The sequence below is a fragment of the Puma concolor genome, chromosome D4 (genome assembly GCF_028749965.1).
Source record: "Puma concolor isolate L17-30 chromosome D4, mPumCon1.1.hap2, whole genome shotgun sequence".
Taxonomy (NCBI): Eukaryota; Metazoa; Chordata; class Mammalia; order Carnivora; family Felidae; genus Puma; species Puma concolor.
The window spans coordinates 26,978,108-27,000,441 of NC_141679.1; the positions used below are offsets into that span (position 1 = coordinate 26,978,108).

Sequence of the window (22,334 nt, forward strand, 5' to 3'; positions counted from 1 at the left end):
ATAGAATCAGCCAAATGATATTAAATTTCTAGTCTTCAAAGTGAGTCTAGCAAACTACTTAATTTGTTAATGTCTCAGCAGTGTTTTAAATGACTTTGCAGGTAGGAATCCATGTATGAATAACTTTTTCTTTATAGTGGGGCTGAGTGGAAATGTGCTTTTGCTATCACTTTGAGTAATTTTATTTGAGAAGGCTTAACCTTTGTAGCCGAACAGTGTATAAACAAGCATTTGATAATTTTTGAATTAAAAGTCTTGTTTAAATCTTTCAATCTTATCAAGCAGTAATTTCTGTGTATTTACTGTTCACTTGTGAATGTGAGAATACTCCGTAAGTGTGAATTACTATTTTCTGATATTGTCATAAGCATTAACCTTATTTTGCAAATGAACATACTAAATGCAGGTGTATTTAAATTGCCTAAAGACAAACAATTAAAGATGGAGACAGCATTAGAATATGATGTTTTAAGGATACATTATAGGGAAAACGTGGATGTATATAGATAAGCTGATGACATTTCACTACTGTGTTCATATTAGCAAATTGTGATTTTGTAAGAGAAATCTAATAAAAGGTTTTGCTAGTACTCAAAGGCCTAATTATTGCTTTCCTGTACAGGAAGATTTTCAATCAATGACTTATGGATTTAAAATGGCTAACAGTGTGACAGACCTTCGAGTGACAGGTAAAACAGTTTATACGATGATTCACAAGTTTTGTGTTTGGATTTGTTTCCCATTTAAACTCATGGTCTCTCTTTCTAGGCATGCTAAAAGATGTGGAGGATGACATGCAAAGAAGAGTAAAGGTATTTTCCATCTCTCATTGCTTTGCTATAGGATCTTTGAACTCTTCTAAGTGTGAGGTTACCTTTAGCCGATTACAGCTAGTGAAGGGAGGACCACCCTCTTCCTTGATATATGCTGTGTCTTTTTTGCAATGAATTTGAAGACAACTTCACAGGAGGAGTTTCTGGTGAATTAATGTTCCTTTCAAGTATTGAAAATGTAACCTTTAAGATGTTTCACTTTTTTGCCAGTGTCTTAGAATTACACTCTGCTGTTTTAAGAATATTAAATATTAAATATTAATATTCTAGAGTGTTAAGTTCCTCAGAGGTAAGGACTATCGTCTTCAACTTTGTATCTTCAATAGCTAGTACAATGTGTGCAACACAGTAGAAGACCTCAGTAAATGGTGGCTCCCCAAATCTGGTGAAAGCCTTCTGTGAATAATATCCTTGAGCCAGATGATGTGACGATTTGGTTTGCACAGAGATTTAAAAAAGGAAAAAAGTTCTATTTCTGCTGTTTTTCTACACTCGTATAACACAGCATGGTTGTCACAGTGATTATATATTATTGCCTTAGTTGATATTTATAATTGTGCAGTGAATTAGGCAATAAGTTGCATACAATGCCCTAGTTTTAGATGAGGAAAACACAGCTTAAAGGAGTTAAGTAAGCTGTCTGAGATTAATACAGGGCATGCCACTAGGAAGTGGCAGTGCGGGGCTAGAACCCTGATCTTCTGCCAGATCTTCCCATAGTACTGCCCTGCGGTTGTCAAAATAGTCGTGTGTCAGTCACGTATAAACGAGAGGTTTTGCATTTTAGTGTAGAATAATCAGTATTTACAGTGTGACTTTATTTTTATGATGTGATTTTTATAAAGGTTACTATTTTTTTCTAACAGGGTTAGTTTTGAGGTTAGTGTCAAGACTTTCAATTAATACATCGTTTTAAAAAGAAAGAAATACCGTGTGCCACATGCTTTTACTTATTTCATTGTTTTGCTTTTGCTGTTTTTAACCTTACTCTTCCATATGATCTTTATAATTTGTATCAAAATGAACTTTCTGTATATAGTATTAATAGGAAAATAAATAGGAGATACAGCTTTTTTCTTCCAAATATTTTTCTTAAAATCAGATTCTTGCATATACTCAATAAATTAACTTAGTGCTTTATTTTGGTATTTATAAACTAGTATTTCTACAAGTTTGTGTTTATTTTAATTCACCTTTTTTAAAATTTTAGAGTACTCGAAGTCGACAAGGAGAAGAAAGAGATCCAGAAGTTGAACTAGAAGTAATTGAACTTATTTTCTGGTAGATAATATCAGAGAAGTCTACCTCTTAATGTTGTAGTTTTATGAACTGCGTTATAATTTATGGAAGCCCTTTTTAAGGTATTTCTTTAAAAGTTGGACATTGCAAGGGATTTTATTTCCCTTGTATTTATTTTGATAGAATGATAGTACACCTCTTTCAAATACATGATTTCAAATCTCTTCAGTATTCCTGTGAGGTAGGAAGAAAAATGATTTTTTACAGATGATACACCAAAACTTGGCAAAACTCAAGAACTTGGACAGTATGAAAAGTTGCTGAACCTTTGTCAAGATCCTTAATTTTCTGACTCTGCTTATAGCATCTTTTTATTATTCCTGTTAAAAATGCTAATTCAGGGGCACCTGGTTGGCCCAGTCGGTTAAACATCTGACTTCAGTTCAGTTCATGATCTCACGGCTCGTGAGTTTGAGCCCCATGTCGGGCTCTGTGTTGACAGCTAGGAGCCTGGAGCCTGCTTTGGATTCTGTGTTTCCCTCTCTCTCTCTGTCCCTCTCCTGCTCATGCTCGTTCGCGCGCTCTCTCTCTCTCTCTCTCTCTCTCTCTCAAGAATAAATATTAAAAAAAAAATTTTAAATGCTAATTCAGTTTTTGAGATATCAATGTAACTTTTGACTTAAGGAAAAATTCATCCCATTGATAAAAAAGTTTTACTTTATATCTCTATTTCAGTAGAATAGGTTTTATGTTTTCTGCAGCTCATTTTCAGGCATTTAAAAGACTGTAAGTGAAAGTGTGTGTAATATAGTAAGTCATTAACATTGAGATTTAGGACTTAAAATACCATATTTGAAAATGAAATTCCTTTGCCAGACTTTGCATCTCTTAACTTCTAGTCCTTATTTTTTAGCACCAACAATGTTTAGCAGTATTCAGCAGAGTGAAATTCACTCGAGTGTTACTGACAGTGCTCATAGCCTTTACTAAGAAAGAGGTAAGGGCATTAACTATAATCTATTTTAGTGGGTTATTTTTTTTTTTTTCCCTTTGGGGGGATAGAGTGTGTTATTGAAGTAATTCTGAGGCTTTTCCATCAAAGCACCCCCAACCACACATATACAGAATTGAGCATTTGGTATATTTTTATCTGGTGATTTTATATATATTTGTGTGTGTGTATATTATCACATATATATAATATTACATATATATGTAATATTAGAGTAGCCCTGATAATTTTTTCAAAAAGTCACATGAATTTACATTCTGCTCCATAACATATCCGTGTCTGTTGTTGGTATATAAATATATTTTATATTACTTGTTAATGGATATAATAATAGAAGCTGAAATTGCTTGTGGGTAGTCTTGTTTTGTGAATTGAAAAGGAGAAAGCAAAAATGGGAATTTTAGGTAGACATCTTTCATTCAGTTAAATAATTAACTGTTGGATTTGTGTAGAACCAGAAGTAAGCCCTAGATGGTGAATACTTTTTCTTTGTGTGTATTTGCATTAATTGAAGTCAATTACAAACTAATATGTAGATAGTTAGAAAGTGGTGAGTAGAGAGCCAACCTTTACCATTGATCTAAGTCTGTTGTTTTCCTGTTTTCTTTTTTTTTTAATTTCAGCTTAATGAATAGCATAGGAGAAATGTTGAAATTTTCCAGTTGCCTGAAACTCGATTTTTTTTCCTTTCTTTTTTTTAAATATAAGATGAACAGAATAAGCCAGCATTGTTTCCTGTTAGTTTTTAATGGCTCCTACAAGATATAAGAAGGGGTAAAAAACTAATTTCTATCCTAACAGGATCTGAGCATCCTGTATTAAGTGAATAGTTTCTGAAAACCAATGTCGTTACAACATTTAATTTCATTATTGTTTATAGGATTTTCCTATTTAATGTATATCTTTCAGTGAAAGAATATGTAAGAATGTTTTTGGTGATTTATTTGCTAGACCAGTGCTGTTGCAGAAGCTCAAAAATTGATGGTTCAAGCAGCAGATCTTCTTTCTGCCATTCATAATTCATTGCATCATGGCATCCAGGCTCAGAATGATACTACAAAAGGAGGTAATTGTCTGTTTTACTCTTTTTCTTTCTTACCCATCCAGATTATATAGTTTGGTTTGTTCTAAAATTTCGTGTAAGTCAGCCTGTTGGGACCATGAGATGTTTTACTCTGTAGACTTACATAAAATGTACTATAGAACTTGGCCATCTCCTGTATCTTACTGTTTGGGCTCTGAATATTTACCCTGTCTGGTGATCATTCTGTGATGTCAGCATTATATTCTTTTTTTAATCACCTCTCCCCTTTACTCCTTTGAGAGATCATCACCTCAATTACATAGTATTCCCTGAATACTTGGCCTAGATATGCCCTCTGCGGCCTCATTGCACTCATACATGCCTGTGTTAGAACATGTTTTTAGTATATCACATTGTAGTTGTTTGCCTGTTTGTCTTTCCATGACAGTATCTTAGGCCAGGAGCTGTCTTATTTGTGTATCTCTGAAGTGCTTGGCACATTGTTGACAGTAGGTTATATTTATGAAATATGTCTTAAAATGAAAGGAATAATGTACCTTTTTGTTGTAAAAGTTGCAGCTGAGTTAACATTTTAGACAATTTGTAGCAGTAGTGATTCTTCAAACTCACTATAACGAGATGATATTTATATTCTCTCTTTTTTTTTTTTAATTTTTTAACGTTTATTTATTTTTGAGACAGAGACACAGCATGAACGGGGGAGGGTCAGAGAGACAGGGAGACACAGAATCTGAAACAGGCTCCAGGCTCTGAGCTGTCAGCACAGAGCCCGACACAGGGCTTGAACTCACGGGCCACAAGATCATGACTTGAGCCGAAGTCGGACACTTTAACCAACTGAGCCACCCAGGCGCCCCTTATATTCTCTTGAATTTTGTACTTTCGGTAGATGAATTATATGGTATGTTAATTGTATCTCCATAGACTTGTGATTAAACAAAAATGGAGCCAGGGGCGCCTGGGTGACTCAAGTGGTTAAACATCTGACTCCATCTCAGCTCAGGTCTTGATCTCAGGGTGATGAGTTCAAGCCCTGTGTTGGGCTGCACACTGGGTGTGAAGCCTGCTTAAAGAAAAAGAAAGAAAGAAGGAAAAAAAATGGAGTAGTGTTTTCAGAATTTGGGTGAGGGGATATATTCTAATCTCGAATCCTAGTTTCAAGGTATCATTTAATTGTGAAGGAAGATAATTGTAAGTAAAATCTCCAAATTAATCTCCCCAAAGCTTTTTAAGTTACCACTGGGTATGTGCTCCAAAAAAAGGACTAAGGGGATTCTGGGGAAGATGGCAGGGTGGGAGGATCCTTAGATCCCCTCATTTCACAGATACACCTTATAACACCCACATCAGTGTTAATTACCCAGAAAACCACTGGAAGCCTGTCAGAACAACTCTCCATAGCCAGATAGAGAGAAGAGGCCACATGGAAGAGGGTAGGAAGGATGGAGACGTGGTCAGGAGTTAAATGGATCATCAGGGCTGTCTGTGGGAATGAGTAATACTGAGGATGCGGAGAGGGGAGAGCAGCAGACCCCACATCAGGCAAAGGGGACCTACGCTGGGAAGATAAATCCCCATAACATTTGGCTTTGAAAACCAGACAGGTTTAACTTCTTGTGTTCATACAATCAGTGGGGCTTAACACCTGGAACTTTAAAAATCAACAAGCTCAGCTCTGAGCCAGAAGGCAGTAGGAAATTGAGACACTGCCCTTCAGGAGACAGCACAACAGCCCTGCTGAGATATTGCATAGAAGCAGCAGTTTGAAAAACATCTGAGGTATACAGGAACAAGATTTATTTGCTGGTCTCTGAAGTATGCTGCAGGAGAACAGATCTTTAGGAGACTTCTCGAAGAACAAAAGAGCTGGCGGGTGCCATTTCCCTTCCCGTCTGCCTAGCTTAGATAAACAGTCACGGGAACCAGTGCAGGATACACACTCTCCACCTAGCTTGCTAACAGCACATCCCACCTCTATGGTCTTCTGCCACCCACAGCAGGAGTTTTCCAAAGCCACTCTATTACCCTATCACAACAGACCAGCACAAACCTTGGTAACACTGTATGCCCCTCCTTGCATTCACCAGCAGACCCGCCCCCTCTAACACTTCCTCAGCAGGAGTCCATCCAGAGTGGTGCCTCAAGCATGACAGCGTGCAAGCATCCCCAACAGGGATCGGCACCTCTCAAAGTGACTCCTACCCTGGGAGAGGGAAAGATAACCACACACATTGGTCTGACTGTAGGCCCTGCCCATCAACAAAAGCTACTCAGGGGAAGACACCGGGAAAGTGGCCTGCAGTACTCTGTGACCACGGCTCTGGCAAACGCCTGGTCTGACCCACCTCAAACCCAAGGCAGTGGCAGACTGGTTCGTGAACAACACAGGCACCAAACCCTGCTCACAACAGGCAAAGAGAGTCATTGCAGATGACTGCACTGAAAGCAAACACAGCTCAGTAACAACAGTAGGGTGCACACAACACATATAGACACTCTGAAGCACCAGGTTCTGGTGTACAGAGGACATTGTACTATGGTACCACAGGACCTCTTCTTCATAAGACCGCTAGTGTCAAGAGCAGGAGACATAGCTGAATTTCCTAAACATAGAAGCAGCCACACAGAGAGTTAGAAAAAATGAGGAGAGAGGAACAGGTCCCAAATGGAAGAACACAGAAAGAGACCTAAATGAAACTGAGGTAATAGGCCTGTTATGCCATTCCGAATAATGGTTATAAAGATACTTACCAGACTTGAGAAGAGAGTGGGAAATCTCAGCGAGATCCTCAACGTGGAGATAGAAAACAGAAGAGAACCCATCAGACGTGAAGCACTCAATAACTGAAATTAAAAATACACTAGGGCGGGCGCCCAGGTGGCTCAGTTGGTTAAGCTTCCAACTCCTCAGGTCATGATCTCAGGTTCACAAGTTCGAGCCCCATGTTGGGCTGCCTGCTGCCCATGCAGAGCCCTCTTTGGATCCTCTGTCCTCCTCTCTCTCTCTCTCTCTGCCCCTCCCCCACTTGTGTGCTCACTCTCTGTCAAAAATAAAAATTTGAAAAATTAAAAAAAAAATAGAGGGCATAGATGGTAGACTAGAAGAAGCAGAAGAATAGATAAGTGACCTGGAGAATAATGGAAAGCAGTCAAGCCAAACGGGACCAAAAAAAAGAATAATTTAAAAAATGAGAAGTAGATTAAATAGATTAATATTGTCAAGTGTAACATTCACATTTTAGGGATCTCAGAAGGAGAAAAGAGGGCAGAAAATTTACTTGAAGGAATAATAGTGGAAAACTTCTTGAATCTAGGGAAGAAAACAAATCCAGATCCGGGAAGTACAGAGAGTCCCCAACAAAATCAACCCAAGGAGGTCAATCCTAAGATACATAGTAATTAAAATGGCAAAAACTAGGGATAAAGAAGATTTTAAAAGCAGCAAGACGAAAAAACAGTTCTATACAAGAGAAACATGATAAGGCTATCAGCTGATTTTTCAGCAGAAACTTTGCAGCCCAGAGGGAGTAGCATAATATATTCAAAGTGCCAACAGAAAAAAACCTGCAACCAAGTCTATCTAGCGAGGCTGTCATTCAGAATAGGAGAGCTAAGAGTTTCCCAGACAAAAGTTGAAGGAATTCTTCACCGCTAAGCCAGCTCTATAAGAAATGTTACTTTTTTTTTTTTTTTTTTTTTTTAATAAGAAATGTTAAAGGGTACTCTGAGTGGAAAGGAAAGACCATAAACAGGATTAAGAAAAGTAGGAAGCACAAAAGTTGTAAAGTAAGTACAATTAGACATCAGTCAAGGGATTCACAAAAGGATGGAAAGTATGACACTGTACACCTAAAACATGGGGGAGAGAAGAGTAAAAATTTAGTGCTTTTAGAATGGGTTCAAACTTGGGGCACCTGGGTGACTCAGTCACTTGGGCGTCTGACTCTTGGTTTTAGCTCAGGTCATGATCTCACAGTTTGTGAGTTTGAGCCCCACATCTGGCTCTGTACTGACAATGTGGGGCCTGCTTTGGATCTTTTCTCTTTCTCTCTCTCTCTCTCTCTGCCCCTCCCCTGCTCACGCTCTCTCTCTCTCAAAATAAATAAACTGAAAATATATATATATATGTTCACACTCAACTGACCATCAAATTAATATAGATTACTTGGTAACTTGTATAGGTAGCTTGTTATAAAAACATAATAGTAACCACAAATTAAAAACTGGTAATAGATATACATAAAATAAAGAGAAAGAAATCCAAGTATATCATGCTATTTCAAGAAATAATAGAGGAAGGAAAGCTTCACTTAAGAAAGCCAACAGACCATGAGAGAAGAAAGCAAGAGAAGAACTACAAATCCGACCATAAAATAATAAGTACATAACTGTTAATAGTTACTTTGAATGTAAATGGACTACATGCACCAATCAAAAGACATAGGGTGGTGGAATGGATTAAAAAGCAAGATTCATCTATATGCTGCCTACAAGAGACTCATTTCAGACCTAAAAACACATGCAGATTGAAAGTGAAGGGATGGAAAAGCATATATCATGCAAATAGAAGTGAAAAGAAAGCCAGGTATAGTAATACTTAAATTGGACAAAATAGATTTCATAACAAAGACTGTAATGAGATAAAGGATACTTCATAATCATAAAGGCAATAATCCAACAAGAAGATACGACAATTGTAAATATTTATGCACCCCAGATGGAAGCACCCAAATACATAGAGCAGTTATTAACAAACATAAAGGAAATAATTGATAGTAATACAATGATAGTAGGGGATTTTAACACCCTACTTACCTCAATGGATAGAACATCCAAACAAAATCAACAAAGAAACAGTGGGTTTGAGTGACACATTGGACCAGATGGATCTAATACATTGGGAACACTGCACCCTAAATCAGTAGAATGCACATTCTTTTCAGGTGCACATGGAACATTCTCCAGAATAGATCACATGTTAGGCCACAAAACAAGTCTCAACAAATTCAGAAAGATTAAAGTCATAGCATGAATCTTTTCCAACCACGATGGAAACTAGAAATCGACCACAAAAAAGTCTGGAAAGAACACAGATACATGGAGGTTAATAACATACTACTGAACAGTGAATGGGTCAACCAAGAAATCAAAGAGGAAATAAAAAGATAAATGGAGACAAATGAAAATGAAAACAGTGGCTCAGAATCTTTGGGGTACAGCAAAAGGTGTTCTAAGAAGGAAATTGGTAGAGATACAGGAAAGAAAAAGCAAGAAAAATCTCAAACAACCTAACCTTACACCTAAAGGAGCTAGAAAAAGAACAAGGTTGCCTGGGTGGCTCAGTCAGTTAAGCATCCAAGTCTTGATATAGGCTCAGGTCATGATCTCATGGTTTGTGAGATCAAGCCCACGTTTGGCTCTGTGCCGAGAGTGTGGAGCCTACTTGGAATTCTCTCTCTCTGCCCCTTTGTCCCCTCTCGGAATCAATAAATACATTTCAAAAATAGAAAAAGAACAAAACCCCAAAAGAAAGAAAGGAAATGATAAAGATTAGAGCAGAAATGAATGAAATAGGAACTTAAAAAAAATGATAGATTAATTAAACCAGGAGCTGGGTCTTTGAAAAGATCAACAAAACTGATAAACCATTAGCCAGACTCCCCAAAAAGGAGAGAGAAAGAGAGAGAAAGGACTCAAAAAATGAAAGAGGTCAAATAACAACCAACACCACAGAAATACAAAAGATTATAGGAAAATGTTATATAAAATTATATGTCAACAGATTGAGACAGTCTGGAAGAAATGGATACATTCCTAGAAACATAAACTACCAAAACTGAAGCAGGAAGAATTAGAAAATTTGAACAGACCAATTACCAGGAATGAAATTGAATCAAAAATCAAAAATCTCCCAACAAACAAAAGTCCAGGACCAGATGGCTTCACAAGTGAATTCTACCAGATATTTAAAGAAGAGTTAATACTTCTTCTAAAACTATTCTAAAATAGAAGAAGGAAAACTAAATTCATTTTATAAGGTCAGCATTACCCTGATACAAAACCAGATAAAGAAACTACAAAAAGAACTATAGGACAATATTATTGATGAATATAGGTGCAGAAATTCTCAGCAAAATACTAGCAAACCACATTCAACAATACATTAAAGAAATTATTCAACATGATCAAGTGGAATTTATTCCTGGGATGCAAGGATGGTTCAATAGATTTGCAAATCGATCTACATGATGCATCACGTCAACGAAAAAGGTTAAAAACTGGGATAATTTCAATAGATGCAGAAAAAGCATTTAACAAAGTACAACATCCATTCATGATTAAAAACAAAACCAAAAAAGTAGGTATATCTGAATATAATAAAGGTCATATATGAAAAATGCACAGCCAACATACTCAGTGCTGAAAAATTAATAAGAGTTTTTCCCCTAGGGTCAAAAACAAGACAGTGCTGTCTACTCTCACTACTTTTACTCAACATAGTACTGAAAGTCATAGCCGCAAGCAGTCAAAGAAAAAATAAAAGGCGAGCAAATTGATACGGAAGAAGTAAGGCTTATTTGCAGATGATATGATACTGTATGTAGAAAACCCTAAAGATGCCACAAGAAAAACTAGTAGAAGTGATAAATGAATTCAGTAAGGTTGCAGAGTACAAAATCAATAAACAGACATCTGTTGCATTTCTGTACACTAATAAAGTAGCAGAAAGAGAAGAAAACTGTCCCATTTACAATTGCATCAAAAATAATACCTAGGGATAAACTTAACCAAGGAGGTGATAGACTCTGAAAACTATATAAAATGTTGATGAAAGAAACTGAAGATGGCACAAATAGATACTCTGTGCTCATGGGTTAGGAGAACAAATATTGTTAAAATGTCCACAATACTCAAAGGGATCTACACATTTAACATAATCCCTGTGAAAATACCAACAGCATTTTTCACAGAACTAGAACTGGTCATCCTAAAATTTGGTTGGAACTATAAAAGACCCTGAATAGCCAAAGCAATCTTGAAAAAGAACAGAACTGGAAGTATGTGAATCCCAGATTTCAAGCTATGCTACAAAGCTGTAGTAATCAAAGCAGTATGGTACTGGCACAAATATAGTCACATAGATCAATGAAACAATAGAGAGCTCAAAAATAAACTCATTTGACAAAGGAGACAAGACTATGCAATGGGAAAAAGACAAGTCTCTTCAACAAATAGTGTTGGGAAAAGTGGACAGCTACACGTAAAAGAATGAATCTGGGCCACTTTGTTACATCATACATACAAAATAAACCGTAAAAATCCTTGAGGAGAGTTGAGGCAGTAATTTCTCTGACATCAGCCATTAGCAACATTTTTTTAGATAGGTCCCCTGAGGCAAGGGAAACAAAAGCAAAAATAAACTATTGGAACTACACTAAAAAGATTCTACACAGCAAGGGAAACAAAACAACTTTCTGAATGGGAGAAGATATTTACAAATGACATATCTGATAAGGAACTAGTATTCAAAATATATTAAAAACTTCTACAGATCAACATGAAAAAACTCAAATCCAATTTTAAAGCAGGCAGAAGTCAGGAACAGACATTTCTCCAAAGAAGGCATACAGACGGCTAATAGACACTTGAAAAGATGCTCAACATCACTCATCATCAGGGAAACGTAAATCAAAACTACAATGAGGTATCACCTCATACCTGTGAGAATGGCTAAAATGAACACAAGACACAACAGGTGTTGGCAAGGATATAGAAAAAAATGAACCTCTGTGCACTATTGGTAGGAATGTGAACCAGTACGGCCAGTGTGGAAAGCACTGTGGAGTTCCTCAAGAAATTAAAAATAGAATTATCATATAATCTAGTAACTTCACTACTGTGTACTTACCTAAAGAAAAGGAAAACACTATTTCAAAAAGGTATATGTACCACTGTGTTTATTGTAGCATTATTTATAATAGTCAAACTATGGACAAACATGTCCATTAATAAGTGAATAAAGAAGATATGATACACACACAAACAATAGAATACTACCTGTAAAAAAGAATGGTCCTTGCCATTTGCAACAACATGGATAGATCTAGAGTGTATAATGGTTAAGTGAAGTCAGTCAGGATAGGCAGATATACCATATTTCACTCATATATGGAAATTAAGAAACAAAACAACAAAGGAAAAAAGAGACCAACAAAAATCAGACTCTTAAATATAGAGAACAAACCTATGGATACCAGAGGGGAGGTCGGGGAGGGAGGATGGGTTAAATAGGTGAAGGAGATTAAGAATACAATTACCGTGATAAGCACTGAGTAACATATAAAATTGTTGAACACTATATAGTGCGTCTGAAACTTAATACTGTATGTTAATTTTACTGGAATTCAAGAACATAACTGGAGTAAATCAAGAAATGGGAAAACATGGAATTTTGGGAATATGAGAATCCAGCATAAGAGAATAATCAAGAAAATCCTGAGGGTAATTATGCAGTGAGATCACCAGATAGTAACTCAACAGTGTATATATGGTGAAAAAGTTTAGCTTGGAGACAGTCACAAGGCTCTAGGGGAGATGTCTCAAATATAAAACCTTTCGTCACCAGTGAAATTAATACAATAGCTGTTGTGTTTAATGTAGTAAGAGTTTTAGACAATTGGCAAACGATTTGGGGTTGAAATGTTAACTATGTAGAAAGAAGGCAAACATAAAGTAAGACAATGATTAACTGCAAAATAAGCCTAAAAGTTAGTTATTTCCATGTTTGCAAAGTTTTCTGTGGCCTAGATATGAATATCATTTGCATAATGGTGTACATGTCTGAATATTGATCATGATAAAATTGTGATTTAACCATATTAGTAGAGATGAGGGGGCGGCAGTGTATATATGTATATAATTTATACATGTTTATAGTATACATACATATATCCGACTTCTTGAAGATGAAGGAGTAAGTCAGAGATAATGTGTAAAACTGAAAAAACATGGAGTAGCATTATAAGCCTGTTATTTGGTGATATGGGAGTAAGTTCCAAAAAAAATACCTAAGAGGAAGTGGAAGAGATGGCTTCATTTCATAATATGGCACCTCTAACCTCCTGAGGACTGATCTTGGTGCTGAAACAGAAACTTTGCTTCCTTAGTCTGGTTGATTTTATTTACCAGCTGGCAGTGTACAAGAGAGATGGGAGCTGACTTTTTTAAAAATCACAACCCGTTAGGCCTGTGCTGTGACGTACTCTTGGCGAGAAACTTGAGTTGTTTACTTTTTTTTCAGTTGAGATACAGCTGATATATAACATTAGTTCCAGTTATATACCATAATGTTTCAACATTTATATTACTCTTAATTAAAACATTTTTCTTGTTAATAAAAAATCTATGCACACACAGTCCCACCCATGTGGGTGTTTGTGTATAATCCAGAAGACTTCTGGTTTTGGATGTTAAAGATGTCTGCAGCTTCTCTACACAACCAACTGAAAACTATAAAGAACATAAGAAACAGAATCCTCCCAACTTCTTAAAAAATAAGAAACCCTTATAATACAAATAAAAATAGAAGGGCTTAAAAAAAAAAAAGTGAAGGGCTGCCAAACACATTAGCAATAGAACCCAGATGAGGGAGAACATTAAGAATGGATTCCAAGATTTCTTGGTGTAAACATAAGTTGACCAGCAAAGCACATGTTTTCCAAAGTAGTTGGTGTAATCTGAAAGACAAAACCAGGGACGCTTTTGGAATAAGGTAAGAGTTGGGTATTAAGTTGGCTGTGGGTACCTGTCTGATTAATATCCTGGGGATACAAAGGAAGTAGGGCCATGCAAATGCACTAAAGATGTTATTCCTGCAAGATGAAGAGGATGCTAATTAGCAAGCTAACAACTGGTAATTTTTGTTCAATAAAGGAGATAGATAATTTCCTTTGCATGCTTACATAGGCACATCATATGGGGCTTAACTGCAGGTCAGTGAGGCTTCCTGTTAGTCTAGAGTACTATTCTTAACATCTCAGCCAAATAATTGCCTCAAGAAGCATTCATTCAGTGATGTGATATTAAAAAAGCAATTGCATGATATTTATACACAAATATTCCAGAAATTTAATGAACAAAGAAACACAAAAGGCAGATGAAAAACACAGACCAGAGACATTGTTCTGCACAACTTCAAAGAGTTTATTAAAAAATTATAAAACAAGACTGCAAAGCAGGAATACTAGAAATAAAGGAAAAAATAATAACATAGTACAAGTGAGCAGGCAGAGTCCAGCTAAGAAGGAGAAAAGTCCTGAAAGTGAAAACAGTAAAAATTGGACTGCCTGGGTGGCTCAGTCAGTTAAGTGTCCAACTCTGGATTTCAGCTCAGGTCATGATCTCATGGTTCATGAGGTCAAGCCTTACATCAGGCTCTGCAGTAAGGGCACAGAACCTGCTTGGGATTCTGTCTCTCTCCCTCTCTGTCTCTGTGCCCCTCCCCTGCTGGTTCATGCTGTCTCTTTCAAATAAATAAACTTAAAAAAAAAAAAAAGTAAAAAGTATGCTACCCATTGCTGAAAAGCTGCAAAGGACATGGAGATCAGGACTGAGGAAATAACAAAGCAAAAGGAAAGTGAATAAAAATAGCCAAAGAAGATTCAATATATTCATAATTGGTGTCCCTTAAGAGAGTAACCAAATTATGGAACAGGAAAGAAAATCTTAAACATTTCTAGAAAGAAGCAAATACAATTAAATTTACAGGCTTAATTGGAAGCCTGTATAATGACATAATGTCCTATGCAACATTGGTAAGTATTAATTACTTCAGATATAAAGCAACAGTTATGTGTGCAGCCTGACTTCAGAGTCCTTCACATCAGCATTCAACACAGAAAGTAGAACAGAATCTAAAAGTTCTTGGTTAAAGAAATGTGATCTAAGAATGTCATATCTCTTAAGTGCCACTCAAATATTATTAAAACTTGCAAGGACTCTGGAAATATTTTTTCTTTGACTTTCCTGGGGGAAAAAGATTGGAATAAAGAATGAAATTCAACTTACTAAGGCATAAATGGAAAAGCTGTGGCATAAAGGATGAGCAGTAAGTAGTAAATCCATTTCATTGTAGGAAATTGGTTTTACTAAATACAACTGAAGTGCCATGAACCTTGACAGTATAAAAGTAATCACTTAAAAGTCAAGAGGTAAAGGAGGAAAGAAGACTTTTTCTTTTCTTTTTATATTGTTTTTGTCCAAAGACACTAGTTAACAGTCAACAAATTGACCACAGAAATATAGTTAGATTTAAATATATAAAGGTAACTGTGATGGAGATAATTCTAATTTGGTGGGTAAAGGGAGGTGAAAATCATTGATTTTCATGGGTGAGGAGTTTAATAGATACCTGTCTGAAGATATAGAACGTTAGAGATATTCAGAAACTTAGTTATTAAATTTAAGAAAACTTCTCAATTATCAGAAAGAAAATATGCTAAAGTAAATGGTAGTGAAAGAAAAAATTAAAAGCAGTGCAAAGGACAGCATGTATTTCCTGTGACATGGGAACAAAACCAAGAATGGTTTCTTGCTGTTTTTTCCTTCTGCTCTTAAAAAAATTCAGTCCTGAAGTCTTGAAGTTGGCCTGAGCAAGCAGGGACTTGGTACTGGAGCAGGATGTTGGAGGCTGACCCAGGATTAGGATGGTGTTGGCAAAGGGAACCGTGTGTTGCAACCATGTGGTTAGGAAGGATGCGATCATAGCAGGACATTCCTCAGGGCCATCAAAGCCTGTGTGGGGTGAGGATATGTCTGTGTCAGAATGGTAGTGGAGTGAAAGCAGGCATAAAGAGGTGGTCCTAGAACAAGATTTTTGGAGGTAAAGTGGCTTGAGAGAAGACAGCATGAATGGGCTGCCTGGTTAGATTCACTGTTTCTCGAATGAGGTGAGAAAGGGTATCTGCACATAGGGCAACTGACCTTGAGATGTCAGAGCCTAGGCAACATCAGGAGGGTGACTACATGGGAACAATTTGGTTCAGTGTGTCAAAAGCCTAAATAGGGTAAGGAGAGTGGGGGCAAAGGGGAGGGGTGGGAAGCAGCCTAGTGCAGGATTTTATAGCCTAAAAGGAATGTGGGAGCCCAGACAGGGTGAGGAGGGCATGTGAATGTAGCCTGGCCTGGAGTGTTAGAAGCTGAGGCAGATTCACAGAGGCAGCTAGGTGCCTGGTTGTTGGAGACCATGCAAGGGAAGAAGGGCATCTGTGTACGGAGCTGGCCTGGTGTGGGGTCTCAGAGCCTATGCATGTTGAAGAAGCTGTTTCTGTGGAAAGGTGTCAAAGTACAGGCTGTCAGATCAGAAGCAGAGTGAAAAGAGCATCTATACAGGAGGATAGCCCAGCATTGAATTTCAGAGCCTAAGCAGAAAGAAGAGGGTGTCAGAATGGAAAGATGGCTCTGTGAAGGGAGTTGTAGCTGAAGCAGGCTTAAGAAGGGTATCTGTACATAGAAGTGGCCTGGCATGGAGTTTCAGAGCTTAAATGGGGTAAGGAATCATCTCTGTGGAAGAATGACCTGGCTTGAGGTACAAGAGCCCAAACGGTGTGGGTATTGTGATGGCTTGATATGTCAGAACCTAAGTAAGATGGGAGCACATCTGTGTAGGGGAGGTGTCATTGATAGGAGATTGTAATGGGCTAAGTTATAGCCCTAAGCATCAGAGTCCTAATTCTCACGACCTTATTTGTGATTAAGTAAAGATGTTTTGATTATCTTGCACTTGTCCTTAGATTATCTCGTTGGGCCCTAAATACTGCCTAGGTGTCTTTCTTAAAAGAGAGGCAGAGGGAGATTGGACACACACACAAAAGGAGAAGACGATTGGGGCGCCTGGGTGGCTCAGTCGGTTAGGCGTCTGACTTCGGCCCAGGTCATGATCTCGCGGTCCAAGAGTTCAAGCTCTACGTCAGGCTCTGTGCTGACAACTCGGAGCCTGGAGCCAGCTTTGGATTCTTTGTGTCCTTCTCTCTCTGCACATCCCCCACTTGCACTTTGTCTCTCTCTCTCTCTCTCTCTCTCTCTCTCTCTCTCTCTCTCTCTCACACACACACACACAAATAAATAAACATGAAAAAAAATTAAAAAAAAAAGTGATGTAAAGACAGAGGTAGAGATTGGTGTGAGCAGCTGTAGACCAAGGAATTCTAATAGCCACAGAAGCTGGAAAAAGCAAGGAACAGACTTGCCCTTAGAGCCTTTGGATGGAGTGCTGCCCTGCTGACACCTTGATTTCAGCCCATGAAACTGATATTAAACTTCTGGCTTTCAGAACTGAGAGAATAAATGTTTTCACCCACTTTGTGGTAATTTGTTACAACAGCCTTGGAAACTAATACAAAGATAAACTATAGTGAAATTGATCAGATATAAAAATGTATTGAGAATCATGGTATGCCCCATTTCTCAGTTGGGGAGTTGAGTTATGCTAATTTCTAGAAAGGGAGGAAAGTAGATTGAACTCTGTAGTGTTGCATTGAAATTAAAGGTATGGGAATAAATTCATGGTTTTGTTTGTTTATTTTAGAGAGTGCAAGTGGGGGAGAGGGGCAGAGCTGAGAGAGAGAGTCTTAACTAGGCTCCACGCTGATCCCACGACCCTGGGATCATGACCTGAGCTGAAATCAAGAATTGGACGCTCAACTGACTGAGCCACTCAGACACCCCAATTCCTGGTTTTTAATATATAGATTGATATAGAAATGTAGATGTAAGTGTGTATGTGTATGAATACATATATGTGTATATGTAAACACAGATGTATGTATGTCCTTATGTACATACATTTTCTGGCTCTGTGATCTAGAGAACCTGGGAGCAGTGACACCCTAAAAGTGAAAATGCCTAACATCCAGTTCTTGCTTCCCAAGACCATTGTCCACTAAAATGAACTAGGGGTGGGAGCTGATCAAGATGGTGACATAGGATGCTCCCTTCCTCCCATGGACACACTACTAAATGCACAACTGCACATGGAACACTTCTTTCTGAATGAGATCCAAAAACTAGCTGAGTAAGTCCTACACGTCAGACAGATGAGAAAATACCTACATTAAAACAGGTAGGAAAGGCTTAGACACCCTCAACTACTGGTAGCTGCTAAGAACAGAGGAAGAGGCTTGGATAGTCCAAAGTTTGAGAGACAGCTAGGAGCTTGGGCTTGGCTGATCTGCAGAGTTTATCTACATGATACCACTCTGTCAAAACTAGGAAAGATAGCATTTTGTCTAATCGGAAACCAGTCAAAAGAAACAAAGGAATATGTTCTAAACAAAAGAACAAGAGAAATATTCAGAAACAAATTAATGAAGCAGAGATAGATGATTTACCTGAGAGTTCAAAATAAGTCATGAAGATTCTTTCCAAGGTCAGGAAGCAATGTATGACTAAAGTGAGAATTTCTACAGGACATAGAAAATATATAAAGGACCAAACAGAAATCACAGAGCTGAAGAATATAATAACTGAACTGAAAAATTAAGTAGAGGGTTTCAAAGCAGACTAGATCAAGTGGGAGAAGAGATCAGCAAACTTGATGGGGCAGTGGAATTCCTACAGAGGAATTCCTACAGAGGAGCAAAAAAAAAAAAAAAAAAAAAAAAAAAAAAAACTGAGGGGATTTATGGGACACCACCATCAAAACAAACCAACATATGCATTATAGTAGTCCCAGAAAGAGGAGAGAGAAAGGAGCAGAAAGCTTACAGAAAAAGCTGAAAACTTTCTTAAACTGGGGAAAGAAAGAGACATCCAGATCTAGGTGGGCTAGGAAGTACCAAGAAAGATAAATCCAGAGACCCACACCAAGACATATGATTAAATTGTCAAAAGTTAAAGACAAGTATAGGCACGTGGCGGGCAGGCCTGGAGGGGGCGGGTCCGCATCTGCGTGGGCCTCAGAGACTCCCGCCCAGCCTGAGGAGAGGTCACAGCGGGAGCCTGCTGCCGCCTAGGCCTCCGCTGCCGCTATTGCCACGAGGTCTGAGTGCCGGGGCTGCAGCCATGGCCTACTGCCAGCAGGAAGGGAAGGATCGAATCATATTTGTGACCAGAGAAGACCATGAAACCCCAAGCAATGCAGAGCTGGTGGCTGATGACCCCAACGATCCATATGAGGAGCACGGATTGATCCTGCTAGATGGAGACATTAACTGGAACTGCCCATGCCTTGGGGGAATGGCCAGTGGCCCCTGTGGGGAACAGTTCAAGTCGGCCTTTTCCTGCCTCCACTATAGCACAGAGGATGTCAAGAGGTCAGACTGTGTAGACCAGTTCCGGGTCATGCAGGAATGCATGCAGAAATACCCCGACCTCTATCCCCAGGAGGACGAGGAGTAGGAGGAGAAGAAGCCAGCAGAACGTTTAGAAGAGACTGCTTCTACTGAGGCCACTGTAATCAAAGAGGAAGGGTCAAGCTAACGAAGGCCATAAGGCACTGGGCTCCATTCCTTCTCCTTCAGAGTGATATGAACCTTTTGTAAGATGCCTTTTGGTCATTCTCCCAGAACGTGTTTTTCCCTCTGTTGTTCTGTGCACTGTAATGTTCAAAATAACTTATTTTGATGATCAGGGGTCTTGGTCCTTTGACATATACACTGGAAAAAATCTATGTGTGTCTCCCATAAACCTACTGGCAAATGTTAGCTGTCACTTTTGAATTTTCAGATTATCCTGAATTTTGCCTCTTTGAAATAATGTCCTGATTATGCTCAGCAACTAGAAATTGTTATCTGGGAGTATCTTGTGAGTGAGCTGATTTATTCTGATTGATTATATTCCCTTGTAGATTTTATATCCCTGTGGGAAATGAAATAGAAACAAAACCATCTTCCTTTAAAAATGCTGGAGTGGGGCCATTCCCAGTAAAAGGCCAGATGATCAGATACGTATTTCTCATGAACCATCTTGACCTTGAGTATGTGAGGAGGTACTGTAGTTCATTTCTGATGCATTTTGGTTTCCATTTTCACTTTGAGCTCCAGGTTTTTCATGTTTGGAAATTGGAACTGTGGACCCTCTGATTCACAGTCCCTTTCTAAGTGAAGAGAAAGTCTGGTTTTGCTGTTGTTGTTCTTCTGCAAGCCCTGGTTTGGGGCCTGTGTTCACACTGGCTCTGTGTCAGCCTGTTCAATGCAGTGTTCTTGAGAGGTGGGTACCTAATTGTTACCAAAGTAGCAGCCAAGAGAAGAAACGGTGTGAATTAAGTAGTCACTTAAAAGGAAAATAAGACTTTGACCTGGTGTTGAATGTGTGAACTAAAAATGTTTTTGATATAAGGAAATATAAATATGAAAAGTTCATTGAAATTCCTCCTTGAAGATACTGGTAAGCCAGTTTGAGTCCATTAAAATTTTCAGTGTTGAATTAAAAAAAAAAAAAGTTAAAAGACAAGTATAGACTATTGAAAGCAGCCAAAGAAAAGCAACTTGTTATGTAAAAGGGAACCCCTCTCAGCCCCCCGCCCCATAAGACTCAGCAGATTTTTCAGCAGAAACCTTGCAGGCCAAAAGGGAGAAGGATCATATATTCAAAGTGATGAACAAAAAAACTGCCAACCGATTATACTTTACCCAGCAAAGTTACCATTTAGTATTGAAGAAGAGATAGAGTTTTCCAGATAAGCAGAAGCTGGGAGAGTTCATCATCACCAGACCCACCTCACAAGAAATGTTTAAAGGAATCTTTCAAGATGAAAAGAAAGAATGCCAGTTAGTAGCAGGAAAAGAGTATAATACTCGAAGCCAGCATTACCTTGATTCCAAAAGCAGACAAAGACCCCACTAAAAAGGAGAACTATAGACCAAATCTCCCTGATGAACATGGGTGCAAAAATCCTCAGCAAGATACTAGCCAACTGGATCCAGCAATACATTAAAAAAATTATTCACCATGACCAAGTGGGATTTATACCTGGGATGCAGGGCTGGTTTAATATCTACAAAACAATCAGTGTGATTTATCACATCAATAAAAGAAAGGACAAGAACCACATGATCCTCTCAATAGATGCAGAGAAAGCATTCAACAAAACACAGCATCCTTTCTTGATAAAAACCCTTTAGAAAGTAGGGATAGAAGGATCATACGTCGAGATCATAAAACCCATGTATGAAAGACCCAACGTTAATATCATCCTCAATGAGGAAGAACTGAGAGCTTTCTCCCTAAGGTCAGGAAGAAGACAGGGATGTCCACTCTCACCACTGTTACTTAACGTAGAATTGGAAGTCTTAACTTTAGCCTCAGCAATCAGACAACACAAAGAAATAAAAGGCATCCAAATTGGCCAGGAGGAGGTCAGACTTTCACTCTTCACAGATGACGTGATACTCTATATGGAAAACCCAAAAGATTCCACCAAAAAACTGCTACAGCTGATCCATGAATTCAGCAAAGTGGCAGGATATAAAATCAGTGCACAGAAATCGGTTGCATTTCTATACCACAACAATGAAGCAACAGAAAGAGAAATCAAGGAATCAATCCCATTTACAATTGCACCAAAAGCAATAAATACCTAAGAGTAAATCTAACCAAAGAGTTGAAAAATCTATACACTGAAAACTAGAGAAAGCTTATGAAAGAAATTGAGGAAGACACCAAAAACAGGTATGCTGTTCAAAGGGGTACTGCACCCCGATGTTTATAGCAGCACTATCAACAATAGCCAAAGTATGGAAAGAGCCCAAATGTCCATCAATATGTGTGTATATATAGGTGTATACACACACACACACACACACACACACACACACACACACACAGTGGAGTATTACTCCGCAATCAAAACAATTAAATCTTGCCATTTGCAACTGCATGGATGGAACTAGAGGGTATTATGCTAAGTGAAATTAGAGAAAGACAAATATATGACTTCACTCATATGTGGACTTTAAGATACAAAACATGAACATAAGGGAAGGAAAGCAAAAATAATATAAAAACAGAGAGGGGACAAAGTGTAAGAGACTCTTAAATACAGAGAACAAACAGGGTTACTGGAGGGGTTGTGGGTAGGGGGAGGGGCTAAATGGGTAAGGAGCATTAAGGAATCTACTTCTGAAATCATTGCTGCACTATATGTTAACTAACTTGGATGTAAATTAAAAAAATAAAAACTTAAAAAAAAAGGAAAAGAAAGTATAAA

The 22,334-nt window shown here is 38.1% G+C and overlaps 2 protein-coding genes across 4 annotated transcripts in view; both read left to right on the plus strand.

The window, feature by feature from the left end:
- The window catches only part of NAA35 (N-alpha-acetyltransferase 35, NatC auxiliary subunit), a 102,309-nt gene that overhangs the window by 36,770 nt on the left and 43,205 nt on the right, over positions 1-22,334 (plus strand). For all 3 annotated transcript variants that reach the window (XM_086685118.1, XM_025931563.2, XM_086685119.1), the window contains exons 7-11: positions 623-689; positions 769-812; positions 2,044-2,094; positions 2,986-3,069; positions 4,036-4,150. In XM_086685118.1, the coding sequence (XP_086541244.1) occupies positions 623-689; positions 769-812; positions 2,044-2,094; positions 2,986-3,069; positions 4,036-4,150 (361 nt within the window). The remainder of the gene's footprint in view (positions 1-622; positions 690-768; positions 813-2,043; positions 2,095-2,985; positions 3,070-4,035; positions 4,151-22,334) is intronic.
- Positions 5,350-19,828, plus strand: LOC147574774 (mitochondrial intermembrane space import and assembly protein 40). Its single transcript, XM_086685120.1, has one exon. The coding sequence runs from the start codon at positions 19,190-19,192 to the stop codon at positions 19,523-19,525; it is 336 nt and encodes a 111-aa protein (XP_086541246.1). The 5' UTR covers positions 5,350-19,189; the 3' UTR covers positions 19,526-19,828.

What these genes read in the sequence shown, in the direction of transcription:
- LOC147574774 (XM_086685120.1), top strand. Translation starts at nt 19,190, where the DNA reads ATGGCCTACTGCCAGCAGGAAGGGAAGGATCGAATCATATTTGTGACC.